Below are 14,874 nucleotides of genomic sequence, written 5' to 3' on the forward strand. Positions count from 1 at the left end.
AATAGACACAAAATCTCCAACTACAGGCATTTAATTACAAGGCATTCAGATATAAGATTTGTATCCCTAATATAGCCTAAGTGAAAGTATGTACTATAGAAATAAGTACATATATGCATGTATCCATATATGCGTCATATATGCATGTATACATATATGCATGTATACATATTCGTCTTACATATATTTCACATTTATGTGCATATACAGGAAAATATATGGCACTTACATGAAAACGGCCATTTTTGCTATATTTTGAAATCTATCTGTCTATGTGTTTTACATATATGAATTTTGCATATATTCTCATATACGCAGCAGACATACATGGGCACTGACATTATATATGGAATTTACATATATTGACATATATTACTGAAGGGGTGGATTGGAATCCACTGCTGCTTCAATGTATATGTAATGAGTGATTATCATCAAGGTATTAATCAATATTTTTCCTTCTAAATATCACATGAGTTGGATGACTTCTCTGGAGATTTTACTTTGTTATAGAAGTTACCAGTGTGACTACTGAAATGTTCTTTTCATGTATTCTTTAATGTCAGTATTGGTAACATTGCTTGCCTATTTATCCCGGCTTCCAGAAATTAAATAAGGACTTGTTTTGTGTTTGAGAAAGGTCTTCAACATGTTAAAACTCATAGGGGTCATTAAAGTCTATAGTTTAAGGGACCATTTCTCAGTTAAAGCCTATATTTTCCATTTAGACTAAAGTGTCCTATATCCTTGGGAAAAAGAACTTGTTATCTTGATGTTTTGAGACGAGACTCCAGTTTATTGTTAGAGCCTGGCCAAATCCAACCTTGGAAAAGATGTGTGTCGGTGTGTGTGTTAGTCTTCTTGCTTACAGGTTAAGGAACCACTGGCATTATTGGAGTTTGACAGAGTTGTTGTTCGAGACATGCTGGCACCCAGCAACCCAAATACCCGACCTGAAAGGTCACGACGTGCCTAACTTCAGGGTCCGAGTGTCAGCGGCATAATCTATGGAGATATGCTTCTGTCTATCTGTATGTGTGTGGAAAATTACTATGTTTATCAATTTCTTAGCCAATGAGAATCATTCAACCTGTAAGCAATGACGTAGCTTAGACCTTGGAAATGGTATAACTGCTGTGATCTTTGTAACTGTAAGCGGGGCGGCCTACGAACTCCTGTGTGAGTCTTGAAGCTGAACTTCTGCTGATGAAACTGCAAACTATCTTCAGTAAAACTTTTCTTCTATTTTTTTATAATTCTGACTCCGGGTCTTCTTTCAAACATCTGGTCCTTGGGTCCTAAACTGTTAACCCCTAACAGTAATGGTGGAGGATGCGGGCAATTGTTCTTGGTGACACCCCTGGAAAATCAGCAAACAAGGTAGAAAGATTTTATTATGTGGTAGACCTGTCTGAATGGAAGAGATTGTGAAGGGGAACGGAAGAGCTTCACTCCGACGAGGAGAGTGAAGAGCTTCACTCCGATGAGGAGAGTGAAGATTAATTATACTAAGTTAAAAGTATAAGAAGTCGCTGATAGCATTGTTTAAAGTTAACAAGAGCAGACAGCGCAAGTGAAACGTGCTCTGTGGGGGCCCCGCTGGGCATTGTTGGTGTAGCACCACCCCAGCAGAGTACGTCCCTGGATTGGAGATCCAGGGCGCCGCAAACCTACTCTGTCTCTTCCATCTCAGATAGGGGATCCCCGAATTTAGCGAATTAGGAAGTTAGGGATACTAACAAAATAGGGTTGTTGCCAGGGATGCATCAGGAATGATCCCAAGAGAAAAATAAAAGTTGTGACCCAAATTGGTGTGGACCAGTATATGTAACTGTGATGTTGGAGTATACTTTGCAGTTTCATCACGCAGAAGCCAAGCTGTGTTGTTCAAAGATCGCCGCCTCCATTTCTGCAATAACTTCAGGTGAGTTTGAACTGTGATTAAGATATGGCAGACAAATTGAGTAACTTGATCAATAACCTGAACAGTCCTGAAACAAATAGTGAGACAGAAGAGAGCAAATGCTGTAAGCAGCTGTGCTCTGAAGCTCTGACTTCAAAGAAATGTGGAGAAATTATTATGTAAATGGGTATTCAGGGTTTTGATCCTGTCCGGAAATTTAAACAACAACTTGACTGGCTAAACAAAGAAAGAAACTGAAAAATGTTAATTTTTAGCCTGGTATTGCTTACGATGATTACAATAAGCAAGTAAATGTAGTTGTGGGTCGGGGATCATTTCCTTGGACAAATGTGATTCAAGTTAAACAGAAACATTGTGAAAACCCCTTAGAATATGTTGAGTGATTTTCTGTGCAGCTTATGAAAATTAATGTGCTGCCAATGATAATGATTAAGATTATGATTTGGCTATTGTAATTGAATCTGGTGGACTGTCAAAAGAATACAGAGAACTGCTTATCAGTGGCTGTGTTTACATTCCTGATTGGGACACACTGCTTCAAGGGTGTGCAGTAAGTTGGAGCCGTTTGCAAGCTCACTGTGATCAAACTATTAAGGTGTGCTGCTGTAGTTGTAGATGAACCCACCAGATGACAGAGAGGGTTTTAATATGGTCAGCAGGGCCATTTAGCCCGTAATTGTAAATGGCCACTCATAAAGTGAGAAAATGTGAAAGTAACAGAAATTTCTAGTATTAATGTGGGTTTGAAAGTATATCAGTGTTTAAATGACGATATCAAAGTTTTCGTCTAAGAAAGAATAAGAGATAAAACTAAAACAAGGCCAAAAGACCTAAGGGAATCCTTTTGAAGGAAAGATCTATAATAATATTTTTCATAAGTGAATTGATGAATACATATTGAATTACAGATAATGACTAAAAATATGAGTTGCAAAATACATAAAAGTAACTAAAGGGATGATTGTGTGTTAATGAAACACTTAGAAAAAGTTTAGATTACATTGAGAGACTAGTCACATAAATGATTTACAATGATAACTTAAAAAAAATGCATCACAAGCGGAGAGTGCTTTACTCCTCAAAGTTAGTGTGAATCCTAATGGCAGATTGATAAACTGCTAGAAAAAACATTGAAGTAATTAGAACTTGACAACTAAAATTGAGATGAAATGTCATCAAATAAGCAGTATTACTGGATTAACAGTTGCTAAATGTAAAATGTGTAGAAAGACGTGGAGGTTGACCATGAAAGAACTAAGAGCTGATGCTTTGCTTTAAAAAGATAAGCGTGTGATTGGCTGAAACGGTTTGCTTATCTGAATCTGGTGTGTGCTGTGTCTGAAACGGCCAGCGCGACAGAGACACAATCTGAGTGGAAATTTATAAATGTCTAAATTCCCTGATGTAGGCAAAAGACAAATATAAAATAAGGTTGTTTGAAAACACATGTAAATTCTGGCAAACGTATTAAGTTGGGCTAGAATCAAAAGAAAGTAAAATGAAACTATGTTAAAAGTAGATGAGAGTGCAGAGTACCAGTCCTGAATGCTTCAGAGTCTCTCTCTCATTTAATGTCAGTTAAAAGCTGTTATCTGAGCCTGTGTCATAAGTGATAATAAGCTAATAATTTATAGTGAAGCACAGTGATTCAGTTTAAAAACCAGACATGGAGATGTTAAAAGAAATCATGCTACAAGGCAGTTCAGATTTCATACATTTAAAGGGAAATTTGTAAATGTTTTAAAAGTAAAACGATAGAAGTGAAGTTTTTGACTAGTTTAATTCAGGGCCTGTAACTTCTTTGTCTCATTTTAGTCTCCACCATGAAACAGGGCCGATGGCTCCGGCTACAGATGTAACAGTACACTGAATAGACGGTTGTGATAACTAAATTCACTGAGTATAATCTCAGTATTGCTATTTTGCTGATTTGAAGATGTTTAATGAATTTTAGTGATTAAATACTGCTGTTATTAACCTGTCTCCCTGTGTTAACACTATTAGGCAGCCCAGAGTGCTCTGGTGACTCTTGAATGTGCCTTCCCTAAGCTCCAGAAAACAATTTAGTCTGTTGAAGAAAACTGATTTCGTGATGGGAAAGAGCGGTTACCAGTGTGCACGAAGTGACTACTCAAAGACGGGTAAGAACCTTTGGCCAGAGGTCAACCTAAGACAGGGGGTCACGCCGACACTGGCCATCTCCTGAAGGGAGGTGGGTTTTTTTTTTATGTGAGAAAGGTATTAGAGTTGAGTGGTGACTGTGAGGCCAGCAGCATCAGCAGAACATTGAGAGGGGAGATGAGCTGCAAGGAGTTACGGCAGTCTGACCCAGAAAATGTGAGTTCCTCTATATACCACTTGCAAGAAACCGCATTCATTGTATGGCTTGTTTTTCATTATGACAAGTGTTTGCAACCATGCCAGGGGACAACACCCTGATGAAGATTATAGATAAAGAGCTGATGGGAATGGGCTTTCAAGAGTCAGCTGAGACCGTGAGGTGATTGTCATTATTTGTTGTGGAGACAGTAACAAAACTTAATTTATATCAGGAACATGATGCTGGTTGTATTGCTGGTTGGCAAGGAAAATGCAGAGATAGTGTTGATATTGAAATAATATGTCTATAAGATAGTTTTAACTCCTGAAGGTAGCTAGACATGGTGGTGGCTAAAGATGAAGACAGCTTGTGATGAGTCAAGAGAAATTTCTGGATAACAAAGGGTTAGGTGAATTGAGTATTTAAACTAAAGATAACCTTAGAAATGCTCATAGTATAATGTATTTTAGATTGTTGTAATGGTACTAATTTGAGTTAAACATTTGTATTTTAACATTTGTGAACTATTAAGGGTTCTAGACTATGATTCATTAAGCTACAGTCTTAGGAGGCTGCTGAAAAGAATATTTGTGTATAGTGAGAGAGACTCTGAATGGAGGCAGGGATGGTACTCTGTGTCTTTCTGTTATCGGCCTGCTAAAGCAAAATAATGATAATGAACCAAAACAACTCAGCTGACTTTTCTAAAATCAAATGAATAATGAACAGAGATGCTTTGAAACTGGTAAAGAGAATATGTAAAATTAGGTAAAATCGAACGAAAAATGTGAAGTAAGCATTTTTAGAGTTTAATATTAAAAAGCGAACATTGAAAATGAACAGTTAACGTGTGTCTAGAATGAGTGCATGTGATGGTGACTGCACTTCATGTCTTGTATGTGTTAGTTTGTGGTACTATGATTTCCTGATTTTGTGAATATTGTGTCATTAACCTCTGCAATGAGTGTTTTATCATTACAGATGGGTTAAGTGAAACGACAAACTTTAAAGAAGCTGATAATTCTGAGTCAATCTGATGAAAAGACGATACAGAACATTTGACAAGCTTTTATTGGATTGGTTTTCCAGCTCTGTCTGCTATTGGTAATTATGACTACTTTTGTCATTTATGATGTTCTGAATCTTCTGAATGTTCTGATCTGAATTACTCTCTGGATTAGTATTTATGTAAATTGGAATTGTGAAGTTGTCATCCATTATGGGGTAAAAACTCTTGTCTAAATTCAACTGAGGGTCTAAATTTAAATAAGACACCTAGGTTAGGTGGGATCATAATGGTAAACGTAAAAATAATAGACTTGATGGCAGAGAGACAAAGTGACACATTGGCTAAGTCACTATCCAAATTATCTAGAGAGAGCGCCCTCATTTTTATGAAAGGCCGGTGGGCGAACAAAGGAGGAGTGGATATAACTTCTAAAAAGTTTTATTTCTCAATCCATTAAATGGATGTATGACATTAGATGTCTAAGAAAACTACAATTTAGATAATAAAGGTTAAAGAAGAAAGCAGCTATATGGCTGTCTTAAGGGTTGAGATTCGAGTAACATAATATTTTGGTTTGTGAAAAACAGTAAATATAAGCGAGACTGAGACAATACTGATAATATTTTGGGGGGGGATTTTCAGACTAACTATTTGATAGAGGTATACTGTGAGAAGTATGTTATGAAAATAAAATTTCTGATAGAATTTATGGAACTATTTATGAACGCCTGTTCAGTCAAATTAAGTTGAAATGGTATGAAAAGTGAGTTTCAGATAAAAAATAATAAGGCATTGAGTATGATTAACAGGTATTAACATGATAAAACAAAAAGAGATGAACAAAAGTTTTATTAAGCAGAATGGGGAACAATTCTATATTTTAGTGGTAAAATAATGATTGAAATGATGATGTGAGTTTGTTTTATTTTATTTCTATTTTTGGAAAAAAAAAATACAAGATGTTACATGCTGTGACTGTAAACTGAAGGATGAATTCAGTAGAAACTTAAAGTACTTAGATGGATTATTATGGGTCTTAATTATTATTTATTATTATTAGGTTTTTATTTTGTTGTTTATTTTCAGTTTGACAACCATTGTGTTTTGAACCTAAAGGGTCTATAATGGGGGTAGTGAAAAAGAATGGATTAACTATCTTTCTTAGTTTATTATAAAAGGAATTGGAAATTATAGTTTTATGAACATATCCTGGTATTTATGATTATAGACCATGTCTGTATTTAGGATCTGAGTAGTGACTGTGGGTCTAGCCCATGCTAGGAATACAGCAACAGTGCTTGCTTATTTAGCCCGGCTTCCAGAGAATAAATATTTACTTGTTTTGTATCAGTTAGTGGATGATAATACCAAATTCGCCAAAATGAATAACAGCTATGTAAGACATGTAAAGACAGCTATGTCCAAAGGTTCTGGAGATCAATTATATATATATGTGCTATGTGGGATATTATATTCATGTTAAGTCCTTGAAGTAAAAATATATTGTCTGTTTTAAAAGAAAAAAAATGACCCTGATAGAGGACCATGGGTCAGAAACCTAACATTTTGAAGCAGCCTTTTTGGAAAGACCAGATGTGGTGTTTAGGACCCCACATTGGTCTAAAACGGGGGACTGAAGGGGTGGATTGGAATCCACTGCTGCTTCAATGTATATGTAATGAGTGATTATCATCAAGGTATTAATCAATATTTTTCCTTCTAAATATCACATGAGTTGGATGACTTCTCTGGAGATTTTACTTTGTTATAGAAGTTACCAGTGTGACTACTGAAATGTTCTTTTCATGTATTCTTTAATGTCAGTATTGGTAACATTGCTTGCCTATTTATCCCGGCTTCCAGAAATTAAATAAGGACTTGTTTTGTGTTTGAGAAAGGTCTTCAACATGTTAAAACTCATAGGGGTCATTAAAGTCTATAGTTTAAGGGACCATTTCTCAGTTAAAGCCTATATTTTCCATTTAGACTAAAGTGTCCTATATCCTTGGGAAAAAGAACTTGTTATCTTGATGTTTTGAGACGAGACTCCAGTTTATTGTTAGAGCCTGGCCAAATCCAACCTTGGAAAAGATGTGTGTCGGTGTGTGTGTTAGTCTTCTTGCTTACAGGTTAAGGAACCACTGGCATTATTGGAGTTTGACAGAGTTGTTGTTCGAGACATGCTGGCACCCAGCAACCCAAATACCCAACCTGAAAGGTCACGACGTGCCTGACTTCAGGGTCCGAGTGTCAGCGGCATAATCTATGGAGATATGCTTCTGTCTATCTGTATATGTGTGGAAAATTACTATGTTTATCAATTTCTTAGCCAATGAGAATCATTCAACCTGTAAGCAATGACGTAGCTTAGACCTTGGAAATGGTATAACTGCTGTGATCTTTGTAACTGTAAGCGGGGCGGCCTACGAACTCCTGTGTGAGTCTTGAAGCTGAACTTCTGCTGATGAAACTGCAAACTATCTTCAGTAAAACTTTTCTTCTATTTTTTATAATTCTGACTCCGGGTCTTCTTTCAAACATCTGGTCCTTGGGTCCTAAACTGTTAACCCCTAACATTACATTTCTGTATGGGGTTGGTCACATGTCTTAGCAATCTCTATTCTGCTCAAAATATATCACATTGGGTGTCTCTGTCGACCTCTTGTGGGAAAAAAATTATATTTACATATTTCATGACTCTTGCCACTAGATGGTCTTATAGCCCTGGCCTCCAAGGTCCTAAAGACAGTTATTCCGTGTTTTCCATCAGTATGCATTCAGGTAGACATGATAAAATCTTTTTTTGCCAAAGTTTTAGCATTTTTAGTTGTAATTTTGAAAAATATATATCTATATACAGTGAGGAAAATAAGTATTTGAACACCCTGCTATTTTGCGAGTTCTCCCACTTGGAAATCATGGAGGGGTCTGAAATTGTCATCGTAGGTGCATGTCCACTGTGAGAGACGTAATCTAAAAAAAAAAAAAATCCAGAAATCACAATATATGATTTAACTATTTATTTGTATGATACAGCTGCAAATAAGTATTTGAACACCTGTCTATCAGCTAGAATTCTGACCCTCAAAGACCTGTTAGTCTGCCTTTAAAATGTTCTCCTCCACTCCATTTATTATCCTAAATTAGATGCACCTGTTTGAGGTCGTTAGCTGCATAAAGACACCTGTCCACCCCATACAATAAGTAAGAATCCAACTACTAACATGACCAAGACCAAAGAGCTGTCCAAAGACACTAGAGACAAAATTGTACACCTCCACAAGGCTGGAAAGAGCTATGGGGAAATTGCCAAGCAGCTTGGTGAAAAAAGGTCCACTGTTGGAGGCAATCATTAGAAAATGGAAGAAGCTAAACATGACTGTCAATCTCCCTCGGACTGGGGCTCCATGCAAGATCTCACCTCGTGGGGTCTCAATGATCCTAAGAAAGGTGAGAAATCAGCCCAGAACTACACGGGAGGAGCTGGTCAATGACCTGAAAAGAGCTGGGACCACCGTTTCCAAGGTTACTGTTGGTAATACACGAAGACGTCATGGTTTGAAATCATGCATGGCACGGAAGGTTCCCCTGCTTAAACCAGCACATGTCAAGGCCCGTCTTAAGTTTGCCAATGACCATTTGGATGATCCAGAGGAGTCATGGGAGAAAGTCATGTGGTCAGATAAAACCAAAATAGAACTTTTTGGTCATAATTCCACTAAACGTGTTTGGAGGAAGAAGAATGATGAGTACCATCCCAAGCACAACATCCCTACTGTGAAGCATGGGGGTGGTAGCATCATGCTTTGGGGGTGTTTTTCTGCACATGGGACAGGGCGACTGCACTGTATTAAGGAGAGGATGACCGGGGCCATGTATTGCGAGATTTTGGTGAACAACCTCCTTCCCTCAGTTAGAGCATTGAAGATGGGTCGAGGCTGGGTCTTCCAACATGACAATGACCCGAAGCACACAGCCAGGATAACCAAGGAGTGGCTCTGTAAGAAGCATATCAAGGTTCTGGCGTGGCCTAGCCAGTCTCCAGACCTAAACCCAATAGAGAATCTTTGGAGGGAGCTCAAACTCCGTGTTTCTCAGCGACTGCCCAGAAACCTGACTGATCTAGAGAAGATCTGTGTGGAGGAGTGGGCCAAAATCCCTCCTGCAGTGTGTGCAAACCTGGTGAAAAACTACAGGAAACGTTTGACCTCTGTAATTGCAAACAAAGGCTACTGTACCAAATATTAACATTGATTTTCTCAGGTGTTCAAATACTTATTTGCAGCTGTATCATACAAATAAATAGTTAAAAAATCATACACTGTGATTTCTGGATTTTTCTTTTTTTTAGATTATGTCTCTCACAGTGGACATGCACTTACGATGACAATTTCAGACCCCTCCATGATTTCTAAGTGGGAGAACTTGCAAAATAGCAGGGTGTTCAAATACTTATTTTCCTCACTGTATATACAATGAAGTGTCAGATATTGTAACAATTTAATAAAAAAAAAAAAAACAAGTAAAACCTTGAATATTAATTTGAAAATGCTTGTTTTAATTAAGAATAAAAAAAAGCTGTCACAACTTCAAAAAAAAATGCTGTTATAATTTCACTATTTATTTTGCATTTGTGTGTGTGTGGGGGGGGGGGGGTTTGTTCTGCATTGTAAATTTGTTAAATCGAACCACTTCATATCTGTGAGCAGTCTGCATTGTTACTAATAGATTTTTATTTGAAAAAAAGTTTTTGAATTTCAACCACAAACTCCTCGAATCCAGTCAATTTATTTTGTGTGCATTTCGAGTTCAAGTGCAACAAAAGTCCTAAGGTCTTGGACCACTCCGATGAACACTCAAATTTTTCCTTAGGTCAAAATGACCCATGGGAAGGATGAGGGTTAAACACAGAAGGCAATGAGTGCTGTTTTAGTCTCACCTGTACGCTATCAAAACCTGGGTGATGACAGTCTAAGACTCATATTAGACCTTACGGCACTCGCATCGAACAAAGTTTTCAAAGAGTGAATGTTTAGTTCAGTTTTTTTCTGTAGCCAGAATGTTCCCAGGCAGGAGATTTATGTGATGCATGCATCAGCTCTATCAGCGGTTTGTCTCCTTGCCATGCTGAACTGAAACACACCAACAACTGTGTTGTTGGAACTGTGATGTCAACAATAGATGTACATACTTACAGATGATAGGACAGCTACTCTCATGTGAAACACATGCGGAGCGTATCAATCGACAGAAGCATACATTAGCAGCCTGTTTTACGCATTTTTCCCCCCAACACACTAACAAATATAGATGCCTCATCAGATTTGAGATTAACCACACTGCAAGTGCGTGCCGAACTGTGGGTGGAGAACGGTACGGTTCGAATTTTTACTGAGAAGAACTGTTACACCCCTAGAAAATACGTCAATACTGAAGTAAGGCTGCAACTTTCGGTTCATGCGGACATTAAACCAGAGTGTTTATTGCAACCAGGCACACTAAACACTTACAAAAATAAAATGCTGTCCTTGATAAACATCTGTTCCTAAGTCAGCCCAATTAAATAAACAGAAATTTAAGAAAAAAAAAAAACATTTAAAGGTGCACTGTGTAATAATTAGGAGGATCTGTTGACAGAAATGCTATATCATAACTGTTTTCAGTGGTGTATAAAGACATTACATAATGAACCATTATGTTTTTATTACCTTAGAATGAGTAGTTTCTATCTATATCCCCTTACATGTTAAGTCGTCATTTTGCTCCATCATGTTTCTATAGTAGCCCTAAACGGACAAACACGTTTCGTCACTATGTTGTTCTTCGTGCAAAGAAACTAGCTAAAGCGAATAAAACACTGACACAATGATGAACAAGTAACAATAATATTCGCAATAACATTTTGCTTTACTGAATAATTAAGTAAACATAATTTCTTACTTTATCTTTGTAAAGAAACCTCAATGCTACTCTCAACTGGCTACTCTCTGCTGTCTCAGACGACGACATCTCCAGTCGTCCACCGTAACTCATGTTGGTTGCAATTCGCAACCTCACCACTAGATGTTGCTAGAAAATCACACATTGCAACTTTAAAAGGCATTGTAAAAAGATGATGAAAGAAAAAAAAGAAAAAGAAAAAACTTGACTATTTAACCTTTAAAGAAAGAAAAGTAACATGAGCTTTGGCACTGAAATGTGTATTTTAAAATATGTAAATAAGAGTAATTAAGTACAGAAACATGTCAAACAATATTACTGCAAGAATACTGAAATACAAGAAAATTACTTGCATATATAATAACAAATGAATGACAAGTAAGTGTGTATGCCTTGTGCTAATAAATAAAGACAAGTTTTAAAAATAAAATATTAATGAAACAAAATCTTTGTACAATGGACATTACTTAACCTATGTAAAGGCATCGTCTGCCCTTTTCTACCTTCTTGTGAGATCACTCTGCAAAGTGTGAATGATCTTTTACTTTGCAAAGAAGTGCCATTTGTCCACTGAAAAATGGAAACGGGTTAAAGTTATATAATTTGTAAAATAAATAAAAATAAATGAATAAATAAATAAATAAATAAATAATAGTAATAAAAAAAATTTACCTTCAGAAGATACTGCGAGGGGTTCACCATATTCTTCAGCCTACAAAAGCAAATGTGCAGTTGTCTTGTGAGTTCTCAAGGAATGGCAAAAATGACAAAAAATTGCCAATATTAAAAGACAAATACTCACAGCTTGAACCACAGCACTGGCCTCTGCATCACTGCATTTGAATGGACTATCGCACAAGGAGGTGTTTTGACTAAAAAGAGAGATCAAAGTAAATAACAAGATCATAATTTCTGTCATCAAAATGACTACCAAATCTTTAACAAAGAGAAACTCTGTTGTCATTTAAATCTGGGGTACAAATCAAATCTCACACTCACCAAACAATTTCATCCCCTTTCATCTTTTTTCTCATCACTAATGCTTTCCAGAAGCTGTGTGTTGATTTTATGACTTCTATAGCAAAGTCCTAAAAATATATTAACAACATCAACATTAGATTATTGATCATTAAATGGATTAACACTTCTCCATCAGCAATCTACCATGATACGCTACCTTATCCTTAAACTGTCCATTGAATGCAAACTTGTTCTCAGGCTTTCCATCTGGTACTTTATATTTTTTAAACCAATCTACCGTAGCCTCAAGATGACCAGGCTTAATCTTTCTCACATCCTCAATACCTGTTAATGATACACTAATTGAGATTACTCAGTCATAAATGCAGTCAATAACTACATAGATGTATAAAAACAAATACTCACTATTAAGGCTTGATGCATCTGGGTCCTCTATATTGATGGCTATTACCTTCCAGTCAGTCTCTCCTTCATCTATCAAAGCCAGAATTCCAAGAACCTTAACCTGAACCACCTGCCCCGTTACACACACCTGTGTAACGGCACCACAACCACAAAGTAATCAGAACCACAACCAATTTGTGTTGGTAAAGAAAGAATATATTGTGCTAAATAATAAAACACCAAAATACATGGAATAATGGGCCAAAAATGCCACCTACACAGTGTCACAAGCTACAAAATAATTAGTTAAATTGTCAAAGTATTATAATATTATAATATCAATATACCAAAATATATATTTATATATTAAATTTAAGGTTTCAGTGTATTGAATTAGAAGCAAAACCTAAATGTAGGATTTGTAATTTTGTAAAATACAAACTGCTTAATGGTTTAAATGCTTTTGCAAGACATTATATTATTATTAACTATGCAGTTCCACCCACCTTGGAGCTAATCTCACACACATCTATGGGGTCATTGTCTCCACAGCACGTGGTTTCCTTGTCAGTGTGGTTGGGATCTTCCCATGTCTTTATATATTGGTAAAAAAAGGGTCTTATATTCATATTAAAATGTGATAGAGGATTAGTAATACAAAAATATTACAACAATTAAGATGACGAAACAAAAACATTGCTTTTTCAAATCAGACTGCAGACAGATCTTAAATTCATAGCCATAATCAAAACCAGGACATCACCTGTGGAAGTGCACCATAGTTCCAAATGTAACCTTTGTGCGGAAAAATGTTAGCTACATATCGTAGCTTGCCTTTCTTCACATCTTGCTTGATCGGGTTTAATGGTTCCTTTGTTGCTATCTGTGGGTAAAGGAAATTATGTAGTGTGTTTTTAAAAATTCTGTGCTCAAAATAACATACTATTGTATTGCACATAAGCACAATATAAGAACATACATTACTGTATTTAAAATATTTTTTCTACTGATAGATTCTATCAATCTAATTTAAGTGTTACATTTAATGTGTTTGTCCAATAAATTAAATTAACTTTCCAATTAATTAGCCAAATCAGGCAACTGATTGATTTCCAATCACATTAAGAAATGGAGAGATGCTGGTCATTCTAGCCACAGTCAGACACAAGGACCACAGTGGTGCAGGGAGGTGGAGACTTAAGAGTTTTTAATGTTGAATAATATACTTACCTCCATCTTGGCATTTGACCAACGAGGAACTTCTACGACCATATTAAACAGGATCTGTTAAAGACAAACCAACATTATTACATTAAACACAATCTATTTTGCAACAATAAAGTCCCAAAATGCTTATATTGATGAATGGTTACCTCATTCGTTTTTAATTTCTTTCGTGGAACGCCACATTCCTGATAAATAAGAAGTATGATGTCATTAGAAAATAGACTGAGTAAGAACTGTCCCACTTATCTTGATGCAAGTAGGTTATTGGACTAATTCATTATTCATTATCACCTGACCTAATAGCACTGATTTTAAGTAGACATCCACATTATACATACCAACCTGTTCATCAGCAACATACAGAGGAATGTCATGGAAAGGGGATATGTATTTTCCATCGGAAGTTTCTGCAAAGCAAATGTTACAACCTGTATCAGTCGTCCAAATTCAATTTGTCTCAAGGTATCAGTGTTTGATACAAAGAGATAGGTCATGGGCGTTGCTAGACGAGATGTAGAAAGCATAAAGTGCACACACACACACACACACACACACACACACACACAAGGAATTTGAAGAGTTTAATAGTAAACCGGGAATGCATGCATGTTACTTTCACAATCTCCCGCCTTTGGTGCTCACAAATTCGCAGCGAGGTAACACACTGTGTCAGCAAAAATCATTTTATTTGAGAGGATTGAGGGGCTTACAGTCCTATTTTTTTACTAATTACATTTAAAGATGAGAAGGGCAAACTTACTCAAATAAATCCTGTAGTCAGTTGAGTTTGGTCGTCCCCTCTGCTCTGTTAGGTAGTGCACCATTTTTCTCAAATGAAAGTAAGCAGCTGAAATGAAAGACTTGCTTTTCCGAGAGGACTGCGAACAGAGAAAGGCTGCAGAAAACTTCGCAGCAGTATAAATAACTGAACGCATTATTTACACTGACATTTAATATAATAGTTCCTGATTGCGTGTGAACGTCACCCACGTTACGCCTCACACAATCTCTTTTAGTTCATACTGCCACCTATCGTCAGATGACCGTAATTTACACAAAAGGATCCAAGCAAGTATGGGGAAGTATGTA

At 36.6% G+C, this 14,874-nt stretch overlaps 1 protein-coding gene across 1 annotated transcript; it reads right to left on the minus strand.

Annotated features, from left to right (window-relative positions):
- Window positions 1-9,860: 9,860 nt before the first annotated feature.
- On the minus strand, window positions 9,861-14,809 carry ppa2 (inorganic pyrophosphatase 2). Its single transcript, XM_081360368.1, has 12 exons — window positions 14,546-14,809; window positions 14,128-14,192; window positions 13,932-13,970; window positions 13,789-13,842; window positions 13,322-13,441; window positions 13,065-13,151; window positions 12,580-12,706; window positions 12,371-12,498; window positions 12,193-12,281; window positions 11,996-12,065; window positions 11,866-11,905; window positions 9,861-11,763 (listed from the first exon to the last, which is right to left on the minus strand). Exons 1-12 carry the CDS (start codon window positions 14,718-14,720, stop codon window positions 11,735-11,737), a joined length of 1,023 nt encoding a protein of 340 aa, XP_081216494.1. The 5' UTR covers window positions 14,721-14,809; the 3' UTR covers window positions 9,861-11,734.
- Between the last annotated feature and the right edge of the window lie 65 nt (window positions 14,810-14,874).

This window comes from Scardinius erythrophthalmus (genome assembly GCF_964197995.2).
Source record: "Scardinius erythrophthalmus genome assembly, chromosome: 3".
Taxonomy (NCBI): domain Eukaryota; kingdom Metazoa; phylum Chordata; class Actinopteri; order Cypriniformes; family Leuciscidae; genus Scardinius; species Scardinius erythrophthalmus.